The sequence below is a fragment of the Euprymna scolopes genome, chromosome 19 (genome assembly GCF_053919585.1).
Source record: "Euprymna scolopes isolate OS-2025 chromosome 19, ASM5391958v1, whole genome shotgun sequence".
Classification (NCBI taxonomy): Eukaryota; Metazoa; Mollusca; class Cephalopoda; order Sepiida; family Sepiolidae; genus Euprymna; species Euprymna scolopes.
This window is the reverse complement of record NC_136500.1, coordinates 31,833,284-31,850,389: the sequence shown is the minus strand read 5'-3', so window position 1 is coordinate 31,850,389 and position 17,106 is coordinate 31,833,284. Positions and strand designations below refer to the sequence as shown.

General features: G+C 32.5%; 1 protein-coding gene across 5 annotated transcripts in view; it reads right to left on the bottom strand.

The window, feature by feature from the left end:
• Positions 1-17,106, bottom strand: part of LOC145303495 (uncharacterized) — a 94,047-nt gene that overhangs the window by 5,908 nt on the left and 71,033 nt on the right. For all 5 annotated transcript variants that reach the window (XM_080144920.1, XM_080144924.1, XM_080144921.1 and 2 more), the window contains exon 2: positions 8,871-9,052. In XM_080144920.1, the coding sequence (XP_080001046.1) occupies positions 8,871-9,052 (182 nt within the window). The remainder of the gene's footprint in view (positions 1-8,870; positions 9,053-17,106) is intronic.

The window sequence follows — 17,106 nt, the reverse complement described above, 5'->3', positions numbered from 1 at the left end:
GAACCTCAGTAGGAATCACATGGCATCTCCAACAGTATGCAGCGTCTCATCATGGTTTTCCTTCTGCTTGTGTGCCCCTTCCTGGTATATATATATATATATATATATATATATATATATAGTAATTTATAAAATGTATATGGCCATTAAGATACACTGAATATTCTGCGTTTCATCCACTCTAGATTATGCCTTCATGAAAAATTTGCTATCCTGTACTTTAAAGAACCCCAACATCTATTAAACTGTAGGAGAGAAATAGCGAACAACTGTGTTCACAGGATAAAAATTACTCTAGGATAGAGATACAAAATAATTTTAAAACTAACAAAAACAATAGAAAATAAACAAATAAATAAACATGCATATATTTAAACTATCACACACAAATACACACACATATATATATATATATTATAAAGCTGAATGTCTGTGTGTGTGTGTCTGGTCACGAATAGGCTCCTATATGGTTGACTATTTTAAAAAACTGATTACATATAATGATAGAAGATGTATCGCGACACAGGAATGGGTATGTTTGATCTGGCAGAACGGTGGTTCATTAAAATTGTGAGGTCTGCGTTCGCGCCTGGTCCACAAAGTATGGAAATAAAAAATTTTAAAAAACGTTTACAAGTGTTTTTGATATAGATATACATAAGAATACTTTGATAAGTATGTTTTAACTTAAATAGGGATGGTATAATAAAATTGTGGAGTCTGGGTTCGCGTCTGGCCTCCATAGAATAGAAATAGGCACAAACTTTAATAAAGACTTTTCATATCTATCTGCGTAAGTATACTTTGATAATTATGTTTCAGTTTGAAGAAATATGGTATAATAAAATTATGGGGTGTTCATTCGCGCCTGACCTCCATAGAATAGAAATATGTCACAAAGTTTAACAAGGTTTTTTAATATAGATCTACAGAATATTTTGATAAGTGTTTCAATGTGAACAAGTATGGTATAATAAATTATGGGGTTCATCTATTTTATTTTTACTTTCATCATATTTTGCTTTGGTTTTGATACCCCCAAATTCAAAGCTATCTCTTTACAACCCTTCCTTTTCATAACCTATCATACTTTAATAAATCAGAGTCCATTTTCTGTAGGCTGCTTTTGAACCCAGCCAATGACGGGAACTTTTGTTAGTATGTATATATATATATATATATATATATATATATATATATATAAACTAACATAAAAAAAAACTAATCTAGATTTAAAACAGGTCAAGACACTAGATATCCAGACTAAATAGAGCACACACACAAAAAAAAAAAACAGGTCACCACAGGTCAAATGGGCCTTTGTCTTGTAAATGCATGTTCATTGGCTGATAGGAAGGGCACAGTGGATACTAGAAAGCTGATTGGCTAACTAAAATCTCAATAGAAGGTGCGTATATAAAAACGACAGACAACCACAGAATTCGTGCATAAGCCTGAAGAATCCTAGAGTGGATGAAACGCGGAATATTCAGTGTAGCTTAATCGCCATATATATTTTATAAATTACTAACTAGCTCTACCTATGTATTGAGCACTTTTGAAATAAATACTTAAAGTACGCATAAATTTATACTTTCATATATTAATTTTATGTGAGTAAATGAAGTAGTTATATATATATATATATATATATATTTAGCAAAAATGCTAATTAGTAAAAACCTGAAGAAAGTGCTCAATACTTATTGCAGAGAAAATATGAGTTTTATTTATAAAACGGTATATATATATATATATATATATGAGCAAGTAGTTAATAAAACATGTTAAAAAACACTTTGAAAAAGAGTTAAAAACATTTAATCTGAAAAGGAAACACTTAATAAGAGGATAGTCCTTAATCCACGGAATTTCGAAGAGATACTTTCCTTCTAATCAGAAGGTAGGAATTAGCAAAATGCGGGATCGGATTTTGCATACAAATGTATTTGATGAAACTGCAAGTAAGTCAAAAATCTTACTTGATAACAAAAAGGAATATGGTGAATGGATAGTCTGGTGAAAGGCAAAGTATCCAATGACGGTAAAATCTAAAAATGTAAATCCAAGAAAGTTAATTAAATTTCCATTCGCACAAGTAAAATCCAAGGAAATCGCGTAATTGGAAGATGGTCCAAAATAATCCAAAAGGCCGAAATCCGTGGAATAATACACAAATATGTACAAGGAAAAGGGGAAAAAATTCCAATAATATTAATAAAAGAAAAACAAGATATGCGTTTAACACAACTGCCGAGACAAAGTGTAATTAAGAAAAATCAGTGAAGAAGATAAGAAAAAAAGATTAAATGGTGATAGAATTAAATATAAAATAGAAAAGCAAATGTCAAAATGACCCAGACAAGATGACGTTAAAAGGCGCAAAAATATAGGGCAAAAAAAGAGGTCAACTGAAATGTACAGGTTATTACTTAAGAAAATGTCAGCAAGAGTTATTAAAAGACACTAAATGAAAAAAAAAAATAAATAAATTAATAAATAAAAAAAAATAAATAAATAAAATAAAAAAATTTTTTTAAGGGGAGAGGATGGCCGGTATCTGCAAATTCCGAATAAAGCGAGTAAGTATGTAAGTAAATGCATATAATAAAATATAAGTAAATATACATACAGGATATGAATGTGTAGGTAGATTGATATATTTGATAGATAGGAATATTTAAAGACTAAAACGGAAATTGCAGGCAAAAAAAAAACAAAACAAAAAAAAAACGGCCAAACAAAGAAGAAATAAAGAATTAAAATAAAGGATTATTAAGTTATAAAGTATTGAGAAAGTATGTAGAAAAAAACAATAATGTTAAAGAAAAATTATATATATCTGAAAGGTTAAAGTAATAGCTATGTAATTTAAAAGTTACCATAATTAAATTTGGACTTATGTTTACAGAAAGAGATCAATTTGATTTTAGAATTTATTATATTGTTACTTCGAGGGGAAGTAGTTATAGCTTCGGTTGTGCAGAGACGACATGACAGAGCCTGGAGTATAAGACTTAACTTTTTTTATGATAGTCCATTTGATTGAGAAGGGGTTATTATCAGAGTTAAGTTTTTAAATTAAAGTGGTTAGAGACGCTCCTTGGTTATTATTAGAATTATGGTTGTTAACAGAAGAAATAGGGTTTGATATTCTTTAATTAATGTTGAAGTAGCGCTGATATATGTATGTACTTTATTAAAAGCTCGAGGTCTGATACTAATTAATATTAATTTGCTGATTTGTATTAGTTAAATAGTTTGAATTTTGTTCATTGTGTTCAACAAAGGGTGGGACAATGATAGTACGACTGTTTTGGAGGGGATAATGAGTGTTGTTAGTGTTAGGATGGCTGTTAGGAGAAATATTATTATTCTCATTAATATTATTATCATCATTATTATTATTGCTAGTTGTATGACTGTAGATGGAGGGGCTGCTTGAGTGGTATATTGGATTAGTAACTATATCAGATGGAGGATGGGAAGAAGGATAACTTGAAGACGAAATATTAGTGTCTGTTATGGGAGGATTGCGTGGGAGCTCAGTAATTGTGCATGAATATATAACATCTTTATGGATGCAATTATTATTGAGTGGGCAAAGATGTTTGTTATTACAATTACAGTTAGTTTTGGGTTTAATTGGAAAAGGGATTTTTTGTGCTGACTTAATATTTTTATTAGATGTTAAGATTCTTTGTGCTAAATTAGGCATTGTTGAATAAGAAATCCCAATTGAGTTTTTATTGAAAATAGAACTATATCTGTGTGGGTATTTGAAAGAGTTTTGTACAATGTTAAAGAATTCCTTAGGTATATTAGTTTTGACATTTACGCTAAATGGAGGATTAAACCAAACATTTTTCTTTCTCCTGATGTGACTGGGTGGGTTAGAGGTATTACGATTAGTATTTTGGTTTGGATTATATATGTAGACTGGTTCATTGTTATTGATAGTGGCAGATCTTGTTATTTGAACTGGTTTCTTGTGAGTCATATTGTGTGTGATTACAGATTTAAGGTGACCAGCAGGAGGAGCATAATGGTTGTATTTAATCTTTTCCTTGTGTCCTAAGTTCCTTAAGGCATTATTGAAAAAAGTAGCATTTTGATTAAAAGTTTGTTTATCAGCAGAAAGAGCAGAAATTCTTCTAGAGACGGATGGTACCATAGATTTTATAATTGAGTTGGGGTGGTTAGAAGATTTATGGATGTATAAAAGTGTAAGGTTGGGTTTATGATAGGGGCTATGAGTTTCGGTGTTAAGATTAAGTGTAACATCTAGAAAATTTGAAGTTTTTTTGTTTGGTTCGATAATTATAGAAAGGCCAAAGTTATTAAAGAAGTTATGTAATTTTTTAATTGTTTTGCTGTACTTTCTTGGCCTGGCTGTTGTAGTAAAAAGGGCATCATCTCTATAAAGGCCCCCCTTGGATATGTTTAAAGTGGTATTTAAGTTCTTTCAGTAAGAAGAGTCCCACTAAATCAGTAACTTCTGCAGAGTCAGAAGCACCCATCAAGATGTCAAAATTATCAGGGGTGTTCTTTCTAGTCCAAAACTTATTCTTAAATTGTATAAGGGACTTTCTTGCTAGGAGAATTAATTTAATTTCTAAATTAGTTAAGTCAGAATTTCTTTGAGCAAAGATTAGAACCTTATTTAAAAGGATCAGAGAAATTGATTGCTAATAATTTTAGATGTCAAAGGTTATGAAGTTAAGGTGTTTATTTTTAAGGGAGACAAATCAATTAATTACGGAATCTGAATTTAGCCGAAGAGGGAAACTTACTTTTTCTTTAATAGAAGGGATAATTCTATCTAAGATATTTTTGCTTACAGCACCTAAGTCAGAGTTAGATGGGCAGATCAATCTGATGGAGGGGTTGTCATAGAAATTAGGTTTATGATCCTTGAGGGTGAATCTAGGGGTACCCAGAGAAATTATTTCAGTGAAGTTATGAATATTCATAGAAGTCAGTAACTGTTTAGCTTCAGAATTAATGGAATCTAAAGTCTTAGAAGGGACTATTTCATAAGATTTATTAAGTTCTTTATACAAAAGTCTTTTATATGTAGGATAGTCAAGTTTATAATTTTTTGTTTTAGCAGCAGGGACGAATATGTTTATTCTTTTTAACTTTTTCGGCAAAATTATTTATTTTTCGAGTAACTGGTTATAATGGTGCTTTTGTTTCTTAAATTTAATTCTTATGACTAAATTTAACATGGAATTCTCAAACTCTTCAAGGTAAGGGTTGTATTTGGGGTGGGCAGTGGTTTTAATCCGTAAAATTTGGCAGCAATTCTTTCGATTTTCTTTTGTTACACTCTCTCTCTCTCTTAAAGTAAAGTATATATATTCCATAAATTATATTTTGAGTTATGACAAATATTAAGCTCAATAAAGATGAATTTCCACTTTCAGAGCATATATACCATTTGTTATCACACCCCCGCTATGGAATCAATTCACATTCATAAATTTTGGTATGAGGAAAATATCTTAGCTAGCCAATGAAACACATGTATGAAAAACAGATTTTGTGTGTCTGGGATAATCTGGGTAAATACATAAACTATACTTACAAAACTTACATGTTCTGATTCAGCATAGTTCAGTTTTTTTGTTTTTTTTTTTACATGGAAGTCACCACTTATCAAGGCCTGGAGGCCACTTGGGGATAAGGGTTATTGCGTGTACAGTAATCAATGGGACAATATCGTAGTAATGGAGATCTGATAAAGTGTCTTACTTAAGGGAGAAGTTTATCAGGAACTTGTTTATGTTGAACTTGAAGACATCCAAGTTGTAGTCAGGTGGGAAACAGGCAGACGGAAGAGAGTTCCACAGGCATGCACTTCTAAGAAAGAAGCTTTGTTCATTGAATCTATGTGTGGATTTAGGCACAGATAAAGAGTGGGGAAACTTACTGACAGTGGTTTCAGCTAGATGGTTGTTTTTCGTGAAAGATTGGTGAGGGGGGGCTAGAGATTGGAGCTCAGATGAGCACTTGTCATGGAAATAACGATAAAACGACAGGCTCGCAATGCCTCTTTTGTGGGAGAGAGGTTGCAGGGAAGAGAAAAGGGCATTCCCCACTAGGCTAGGAAGTCTATTTTGTACTCTGTCAAGGCAGGATAGGCTGTTTTTAGCAGCTCCTGTCCAGATATGGCAGCAGTACTCTATCCTTGGATGTACTTGGCTTTTATATAGGTAGAGAATTGAAATTAGCAGTGAGAGATCTACTGGGGCAGTAGAAGGATCCCACCATTTTTCCAGCGACCTTGGCAACAGATTTGATGTATAGGTTCCATTTCAGATCAGGAGTAAAGGTCAAACCCAGAAGCTTGTCAAAACATGGAGCCTCTCCAAAATGAGAGTCATCCATTTCAATTGATGCCAGATGGGTATCAGAGCGTTGATGATGTAAAGATAGAAGCTTGGTTTTAGATGCACTAAAAGTAACCAGCCACATCTTCCCCCATTGTACCACGTGCTCAAGATCAGAGGAGAGAGAATCAGGGAGAACTTTATCATTTACGGCCTTTGATGTGTTGACATAGATGGTGGTGTAATCAGCATAGATGTCAATGAATAATTTAAGTATGTGTTTTGGGAGATCATTGATGTAGATCAGGAAGAGAGTTGAGCCCAGGATGGACCCCTGAGGGACTCCAGCATTAATATTGTGGGCCTCTGATTTCTGCCCATCAACCACTACCCTTATGAGCCTATCAGAGAGAAATGATTTAATAATTGAGAAAACATATCCAGTAATACCATAGCTGGAAATCTTGTGTAGTAGGCCTTTATGCCATACCTTAAAGGCTTTTCATATGTCAAGAGCAATTGCCCTAGAAAGGAAGACTTTGTCAAGAGATTCGCTAATCCTATGAGATATAACCATTACCACATCTGCTGTACATCTGGCAGAACGGAAACCATATTGCATGTCACTAAGAAGGTTATTTCTGCTGAGGTGGTTGACTACTTCTTTGGTTGACTACTTCTTTATTTAATATGGATTCCAGCAACTTACTCATGACACACAGAAGACTTATTGGTCTGTACTGAAAGGGAGATGACCCGTCACCTGAATTCTTAAATACAGGGCATACTGATGAGATTTTCCAGGGTTCTGGGAAGCACTTTTCTTTAAGACAACACTTAAACAGTTTTGTAAGTATGAGGGCAAGTTCTGGTCAAAGCTTTTTCAACACTATAATTGGAATGCCATCGGGGCCAGTTGCTTTACTGGAATCAAGGTACTTGATTAGCTTGGCGACATCACGCACAGATATTTGTATATTGCATAGTGTGTTGTCTGTTATAGGAGGAAATATGGGGAGTTGATGGCCTTGGTCGCATAGGGTAGAATTAGCTGCAAAGTTCTTGGCAAATAGTTTGGCTTTGGCTGATGCTGAAAAGATGATCTTAGATCCATTGATGATGGTTGGGATAGAACGCATGCTTCTGTTCAGGATCCTGTTTGCTATTTCCCTAAACTGGTGGGAATCAAGCTGCTGCTCAGCTACTTTGGATTTAACGGACTGAGCATATAGCTCCCTTGCATTTTTTTTTTTTTTTTTACTCTTTTACAGTGGTTGCTGGCAGTCCTAAAAGCAGCTTTAGTCCCAGTACATCTATTACGTTGGTAGCTATGGAAAAAGTGATTTCTATACACGATGGCAGCAGCACAATCTGGGGAGAACCATGGCTGGCTGTTAGGTTTTTGTTGGAATTTTTTGGATGGTATGAATCTGTCTATGCCTAAAATTAACAATTCGGTCAGGTCTGATACTATAGAGGACACATCCTTTTTAAATATGGAATGCAGAGGTAGATTAGATATAAATGTACGGAAGCTATCCCAGTCAGTCATAGAGTATCGATATACTATACGGTGGAGAGGTACGTCTGAAGACTTGTTGCATTTCATTTTGAGTAAAAAAAATATTATTGCAAAGTTTATATGAATGAAAGATTTATTTGTACATAAAAATGCTATGGGATAAGCTGATATACCTATTTCTGGAATAATGAACTTATACAGAGACTATAAATATAGTTACATTTAATGTTATACATTGTCTTCTTGCATGCTTAGCACAACAAAAAACATGGTGGTGGTGGTAGAAGAAACATACCAGTAGTTACTGTGGAGCGGGCGATAATGTGGGAAAAGGTGCAAAGTTTAAAAGAATGAATTGGAAGAAAATGATAGAGTCAAACAGCATATCAGGTCTTGTTGGAGATCAGGTTTACATGCATTGATGTATATAAACATGATTTATTGATTTGAAGAAAATATAAAAGCAATGAATATGGGGCGCATGATTGTCTTAACATTTCTATTATTATAAGAATCATGATAAACAAAGCAATTTATCAAAACAGGATTGTTTGATTTAGTTCTCAGAGAAAACAAACTTAAAAATGTGTGTCATTCGAACTGTCAAACTTTTTGCATAAAATTGTGCATTAAATGCTACATACATCGCTTCCATTCTAGCAAAAGAAAAGCACTTGTTTCCTGTTTTTATTTTAATGTTTATTTTTCTTTCTCTCTTGTTTGTGCTATAACAATTTATTAAATTGCTTGTTAAGATCTATGTGTCTGTCTTCTGTCAATTATCCTATATGTTCTTGCCTGCAGCGATCCTTACAGAATACTAGTATGATACTTTGAGCTGCCTATTTCTGACAAAAAAAAAAAAAATACATGCCAGAATGAATCAGTTTGGATATTTTCCTAATTTCATTGAAGTTAAGCAGATACTTGCCATTTAAATTGAACACTTAACTTCGGATGAATCAAATCGTATTACAAAAAGCAGTTGTGGTGATAAGTGACTTAATACTTACTGTCTTTCTTCAAAGAACTGGTTTCCAAATTGCCTATCTGTTTTTTTCTGTTTTGCAGCAGTTGGATGAGATGGAGAATCATTTTGAATAAAAGAATTTGCAGAAGATAGAATTTCAGAAGTTGGGTTCAATCTGGAACTTGTTTCTGGTCCATTAGAGAAATTTGGAGATAAAGATTCAGTCTGTAATAATAATTTAAAAAAAAATGGTTTAAAAACATAACAATCTAAGATATTTACAAAAACAGAAGAGATGGAAGTCTTCCATTTATTAAAAGAAATACATCTTTTTGGAAAAGAGAAAAGTACATTTCTACCAATGTTGTATTTATTTTTATTTCACTAAAATCTGCCAGTTCCTCTTTTTTCCTTAGTTTCACCTGCTTTCCTCTGACATTTCTTGCTGATTGTTAACCTATTCCTGTAGATGACAAATTGTCTGCTTTCTTTGAAGATGCAAACTTAATTTTGTGACAAGTTCAAGAGATACAATGCTAGGACTTTAAACAATTTCGACATGTTCTAACCTGGAATTTTATTTCACAAAGTAATTCAGTAAATATGCCGATTTGTTTTCTATAAAAATGATTTGCATTCTATTGCAATGAATTTAATTATTAAAGTTTTCTAAATTTATTACAAATATGATTTTTACTTCATTAAAATAGCTATTTTTTCTAAGTAACTGTAATCTATAAAAAAAAAAAAATTTCCTTTTCCTTTGACAGAGGTTAGAAAAAATGATTTGATACAAGCCAAAAATCTGGGATCAACAGAAGAATAACTTGTCAGAACGATATGCAATTTTTATGTTCATCTGCTTATATACATAGTATCGGTTTCTGTGAGAACCATCTTAAGCTGTCTAACTGCAACTTATTTGAAACAACAACGCAACAAACATTTACACACTAAAAAAAAGAAAAGAAAAATAACGTACATAAAACAATTGTATATTGTTTGTTGTCATCCTCTTCCATCACCATAATTTATCAGTAAATTTAAAGAATTTATGTTAAAATAATATTTTGTTCTACACCTTGTTAATTTAATAACCTTTATTTTATTTGTAAGAGAAGGTGGATTTAATTTGAAAACAGTAGTACTCTGTGTTTTAAACATGTGTTTAGTATGTGCTGTTAATATGTAATTGTTTAAGTTAAAGTTGTTATAAAGAAATGTAGAATTACTTTTATTAAAAATGTAAGCAGGTGAAGATGTGAAGGCATTAGTTAAAAATGGCTGCATGTTAAAAAGTTCCAAACCAGATTAAATGTTATTTGAAGAAAAAAAAAAAAAAAAAAGAACCAAAGTACATTTTTTAAGAAAAAAAGAAAAGAAAAAGACTAATCAAATATTGATTCATCAGATTTAATTACTATCTCTAAGAAACTATGAAAACCAGACAAGATAACTTTACATATTAGATAAAAAAAAAAAAAAAAAAAAAAAAAAAAAAACTACTTACACTTATTACAGATCAATTAAGAAAATATATTTTCGAATTATAACTGTTAAGGGGTAAACTGATCTACCCATTTTAGAAATAATGGACTTACCTAGAGATTATAAATATATATTCATTTAACACATTGAATAGTGATTCATGGCAGTTATGGCTTCCAGATTCATGATGCGTACTTCTGTAATAAACTTTTGCTAATATATTTTTTGTTAATTGTACCAGCATTTTGTCTTCATTATTACCGACCTGCAAGGCTACAACAATAGAATAATTTTTTTTTTATAAATTAAAATAGGGTGTGTTTACTTTCATGGAACACAATGTGATTAGGTCAACTTCCTTTTCTTCAATCGATTTAGAAATGTGAGATAAATTAATAAGAGATATGCTCGATCTTCTATACATGTAGATGTGGATTTTAGTGTTCAAAGGGTCAATAGTGTCACTCACACCCAGAATGCAATTGATATTTGGCAAAGTTTGTATTTTGTTTCAGTTTTTTATACTTGTGAACCCGTGTGTGCCCCCTTGGTGAGACGGTGACACAGCCAGAAGAGAAAACGAAGGCGAAGACCATGGAAACAACGTTGGGGTCGGTGGTACCACATGGTTTTTACACACACAGCTTTCTTGATTTAACACATTCTTAATATTGTCAGTACCTCTCCAAAAAGTAACTGACCTCTTAAGATACAGGTTAATGCAAATAAGCTGTTCTTGAGGTTCCGATGAAGTTTGAGAAGAGGTTATAAGTTGAGAATCCTTGCTCACAGACAATTATATGTACGAATAAAATGGCAGCCAGTTGAGGAAAGATGCTAAGATAAGGGAAGTCTTTTAGGTGATATTTTGTTACTAATGCCCAAAGTTAGCACATGATATCTTTGGGGTAATGTTATGCTTTGACAACTTTTTTCAGCAGGTACCTCTCCACTGAGACTGAATAGCATTGATAAGAGGCTGCATACTCACCTGGAGATCATCCTCAATCCATTTGTATTACTACTGTCCTCATCTCGAGTGTTATTCACACGTTTTGGCCGATGAACCTCCAACCTTCTTCAGGTATATCTTGGTGAAGCCTTTCTGTCGAACTCAGAAATCTTTAAGGAATTTCCAATGGATCCCTTTATTTAATTATCGAGATTAGCATGTCCTTGTTCTGCAAGGACACATGGTGTAATGGATGAAGTACTAGATAAAATTCAGTTGTAAGTGACACTCTTTTGGAGGTTGATGATTCAATCATCAGTGTGGGCAATACTAAGAATACAATTGTGAATTAGTTAAGATTTCTATCCAGTCACCCCTGTTGATTAAATAAAATAATCCGTTCGAAATCATCAAGTTCGACAGGAAAATTCAGAAGTTTAACAAGATATAACCAAAGAAGATTGGAACGTACATCAGTGGAAATGTTGTGCAAATAACACTGAAGGTGAGAAAAATAATTCAAATTATCAATCCTCATCTTGAAAATTCAGAAGCAATTTCTTTATATTTCTTTATATTGAGAACTTAAAATTTTAAACTCCTCTACAGACTTTCAGCTCTTCCTCAGGAGAAGAAAATAGAATGAAGACTCAATCCAATAGAGATGTGTTTGGAAGCCTGGTTTGTATTTTATTTATTATGTTATTAATAAATACGATGCACACTTGTTGCAGATAAAATGTGGCCTTTGTGATATCATTTTCATCATTGTACATATTGCGCTGACTATAAGGCTGCAATGTCACTTCTTTAACTTTTTTTTCCCCCCCCAGATGCTTTATAACAATGTCTAATTTCATTTTTATTAACACTACATCAACATTTTCTGTTTGCAGGGAAAGAGAATAATATTGTTGCATGGGTCGTGACATTCAGAATGAGAGCAGCAATGTTGATGAATCTATCTTTGGATCTTTGTTGAAATTCTGAGTCTCTTCAGTACAATAAGTCAGTCATTTTTTTTTTGTAACAGTATATCAACCTTTTTTTGGGTTTTAATGAAAGTTTGGATGCTTCCAGTTAGTTTCTTATATTTTCAAATTTTTATTCATAGTGCTTAGTCGTTTTGTAAAGGAAAATTGTTATTTTTGTTTTTAGCTTTGCAGATGATTGAGTTTTGCAAAGGGTAAGGTAAAAAACAAGAACATCAATGTTTGGTTCATTTTAGGTCAGGAAGCCAGTACCTTGTCTGGTAGCATTAAATGATCTGAAAAGGGTTTATATGCCGTGAAACAAAACAACCAAACTAAACACCATGAATAAATATTTTTATGAGATAAACAACTTGTTGTTTCTGTTATTTTTAGTTTTTGGATTATATTCTCTATGTTTCTTCCCCCTATTCCGTTCTATTTCAGTGGAGTTGTATCTTTGAAGATAACTTTTCCTTTGAGCAGTAAGCTTAATGTTCTGCATCCGATCCTCTTGCCACTGTGCGGATGGCATTAATTTTTTTATGCTCCAAAGCTTATACTATTTGTAAAGTGGACGAATTCTTATATGCATATACTTGGTCTATATGTTTCCCATCCTAATATTGCATATGTATACGCCCTGTTTTTAATGTTTTCTATATGTATGTAGCTTGAAAGAGTGTGTAACACCAGACTTCCCTGTGTATCCATCATCCTGCTACTGAATTCTAAAACAGACAATTTTGAGATACTTCAGTATTACCTGAACTGTCTTGTACCCCCCTTTTTGCTATATAAAAGCAGCCGCTCTTTAAAACAAAGTCCCACGTTGTGGCCCTATATACTTGCTTCCCAACAAGGCAAAGTTAGACACAATGAAGCTTTTAAGTAGGATATATTCAGTTCTCCACCCAAGAACGGCTTTCGGAATAAACATCCCCAACCTCGAAAGCTGTTCTAAACATGGGGAGGTTGAGGGGCGGGGTGTTTATACTACACTGGGGCACGTAGTAATTAGTTCTTTCTGGAAGTAATCATTATCTAGTTTAATCTTTTTTATTTATTTCATGCTTCAGTCATAGTTTAAAATACTGATTTCTCCCTTTGATTCTGACGACAGGTAAAAAAGAAAATGGCATCTCCATTTTAGGAGATAAAATGTAATACCCATTTATTTGTTATATATGTATTTTTTCACCTCCCCATTTTTATGGAGGGGGTGGTCGTAGCCATTCTGTGAAATAAATAAAGGTAAATGTTACCTTACGCTATAACCGAAAAACCTGTCGCAAATTTACTGTTTACATGGTATTAACCCCTGGACCTATTTTGCACCATTACACTGCCTTCAATAGTGTTTCCTTATAATGAAGTGACTTATCACAAGGAATCTTTAGCAGACATTTGAATTAACAAAAGAGTCAAAAAAAAAAAAAAAAAAATGAAAAGTGGTTAATTTTTTTATGAGTGTTACATAGTTTTTAATGCTTTTTAATTGATCTAAAAAATTAAGTTTTCATGAGCGGTTTACAAAAAGATATTTTTATGTCCTTCGTTCTTTTTTTTTGGGGGGGGGGGGTATTCAATTATAGAACTTGTGTAATTTAAGAAGTGCTTCTGCTGTCTAATCAACCGTTTTTCTGTAAGTAGCGCGCCGATATTTACTGAGTAGAATACTGTTTAACATTTCACAAAAATTCTGCTTACATTGGGGAGAGGAGCAGGGGTGTGAAATTTTAAATCGTATTCTACTCGGTAAATGTCGGCGTGTTACAGAAAAATGGTTAATTAGACTGCAGAATCACCTCTTAAATTACACAAGTTCTATAATTGAATACCCCCCCAAAAAAGAACGAAGAACATAAAAATATCTTTTTGTAAACCACTCGTGAAAAATTAATTTTTTAGATCAATTAAAAAGCATTAAAAACTATGTAACACTAACAAAAAAAAAATTTTTTTTTTAAAACTTTGTTATTTCAAATGTCTGCTAAAGATTCCTCCGCGATGTGATAAGTCACTTCACTATAAGAAAACACTATTGAAGGCGGTGTAATGGCGCAAAATAGTTCCAGAATCCAGGGATTATTACTATGCAAACAGTAAATTTGCGACGGGTTTGATTATCAAATTCATTGTCAGCAACCTCGAATACCTTCAAAAAACAAATTAGAGTGGTCAGTGTTTTGTTGTAGCGTAAGGTAACATTTACTGAAATAAATAAATAAAATAATGCCAACATTGTGTTAAAACAGGTAAATCAACAAATAATAGACACTAGTGTCCCACAATCCCCACAATAACTTTATTGTATCGTTCACGTACAAAATAAATAAATAAAATCTCTAGAAATGGCCTTTATCTGATACAATTGTGGCGCGAATGGGGTTTTTTGTTTTATTTATTTGACTTTCGAGATGAAAATAGGCGGTTATGCACTATTTAACCCGCACTACTTTTAAAATAGTATTTTCAAGTTAAATTCAAGTTTTCAAAAATTTTTTTTTATTAAATTGTTAAGTGACAGTACAGAATAGTTACAACCCCCCCATCCCCCTGTTAAGAATGGTTTTCTAAATAATAACATTATTTCAGCGTGTGGATCAAATAGTGTATACGTACCCATAAAAAAGTAAAACCCACAATACTTGATGTGGGGCTTAATTGTAGTAAAAAAACAAAAAAAAAACAATTTTATTTAGTTTAGGAACGCACAAATTAGCACAAGACTCGATTGTTTTTTTCTTTTAATTAAAAATGACTTTCGAATTTAGTTTCACAAACAGTTAAACCCGTGATGACCATTTTTTCTTTAATAATGGAAGAGAAGCAAACAATGTTTAAGTATAAAGTAATAATTGCAAATTGAAAGTGATTTTTGAAAGTTAAACTGCCTATTTGAAAATCATTTCTGCATAGAAAAAACTGTTGGCTAAGAAAAAAAAAAGGTACTTCTACAGTTTATCGTCGAAAATGGAAATGCCATTTTTCTTGGGGCAGCTGTTGTGAAAATCAGAGGGAGAAATCAGTAGGCGGAGTTGTATAACCATCACCTCCATACGTTTCATGAAAAGTTTCTCCGTTTTCATTAATTAAATCAAAACATTTCCAATTAAACAATTACGGATATATATTCTCTTTCACTTTATTTACTTTTTTTCATAGTTCTTTCTGGAAGAAATTAATATCTAGTTTAATTTTGTTGTTATTTATTTCCTACTTCGGTCATAGTTTAAAATACTGATTTCTCCCTCTAATTTTAATGCCCGAGAAAAAAAAAAAAAAAAATGGCGTTTCCATTCTCGGCGATAGACTGGAGAAGTACAAAAAAAAAAAATTTTTTTTTAAAAATGTTGGTATTCTTTATAGGAGAATGGATAATTTGTACTCTTCGGAATGCTATTTTGAGAATAGCATAAACTGACACTTTCTACCTGCTTCTTTGGCTGACAGAATGAGAACATAATCTATTCCTGTGGATTAAGGTTAAGTTCGAACCAAACGGGTTCCAGTTGGTGTTCGACATAAAAATTCTGAATTCGAAAAGATGTCCGCGAAGAAGGTCGGCGATTACATCGGTAGGAACATTGACAATGTTCGACATTGTGAATATAAAAATGAGACTGGTTGTTAAGATAGTCAATCGATCGATTTTTTTAATATGTGGTTTTAAGCCAAAACAACAGTACAGAGATCTTCAGTCCAAAACGGATACGTACAATATAATCTTTTTTTCGATATTTTCATTTTTTAATGTCTTGATTAAACTGTACAAGTGCCAACAAATGCTATTGTGTTTTTCGTAAAAAAATCTATCGCTATCGGCTAAAACAAAAGGCTACATTAAAGTAGCGAAAAAGGGTCGCCAGATTAGCCCTTTTAAGTACAAATTTCGTGAATTTGGCCTTTTTGGAAGTAGTTTGGCCTTCAATAATTGTATTTGGCCTTTTTAAAAATTTGGCTTCAATTTTGGCTTTTTTTACTTCACAAAAATATTTATTTAATGTAATTATTAAAAAAAAGATGTTATAATTAAAGAAATTTGGTCTATGGTGAGCTACGATGTTCACTCTTTCGCTGCCGGAAGTTCAAGTGCCCCGAAACGTTTTCTGCGCATGCGGCTAGAGGCGCCTTTTTACTAAATTACTTTAAAAATTCAATGTTTTGATTTTCTAACCAATCAGAGAATTTTCCAAGCTGTCGGAAATTCGGTGTCTGTGGGAGCCGATGAGAATCTTTAAAAGAGCTCTGTATTTTCCAAAAAAAAACAGTTAACAAAAATTCAGAGATAGTGTTGGAAGGCATATATCACTACTGTCTGCAACTCAACTTTAACACGACAACACTTTGAACATAACAGTCAGCTAATCAGACAATGTAGGCGAACACACACAGAAACAGTAACTAACTTTTGCATTCCCCCTTTTATTATCGTATGCTCACTTGAAATTAAGTTTATGAAAATAATTATTTTAAAACTTCTAACATTTTTCAATGAACCTTCCAGAGTGATTAATTAACTCTACTCAAAAACTTTCAGTGAAAATTATTTTATATAGTTGAGTGAGGAAGTTTTCTTTACGATTTACAGACCCGTGAACTAATCACGGCTCTTGAATTATCAACTCAAACTTCCTCGAAATCTCAAACTAATTTCCCCCTTTTGTTCACTCATAAATGAACTATTATTTTCAATGAAAATATTTCCTAAAATGTAATAAATCTTTTTCCTTTTATAAATTCAGAGTTAACCTTGTTTGTTATGTTGATATATTTTCTACGAAAGAACCTTGTAAATTCGACTCTCTGTCTCGCTCTCTTTACTTCTTTTCCCCACAATAATAACATTAATTAATAATACATAA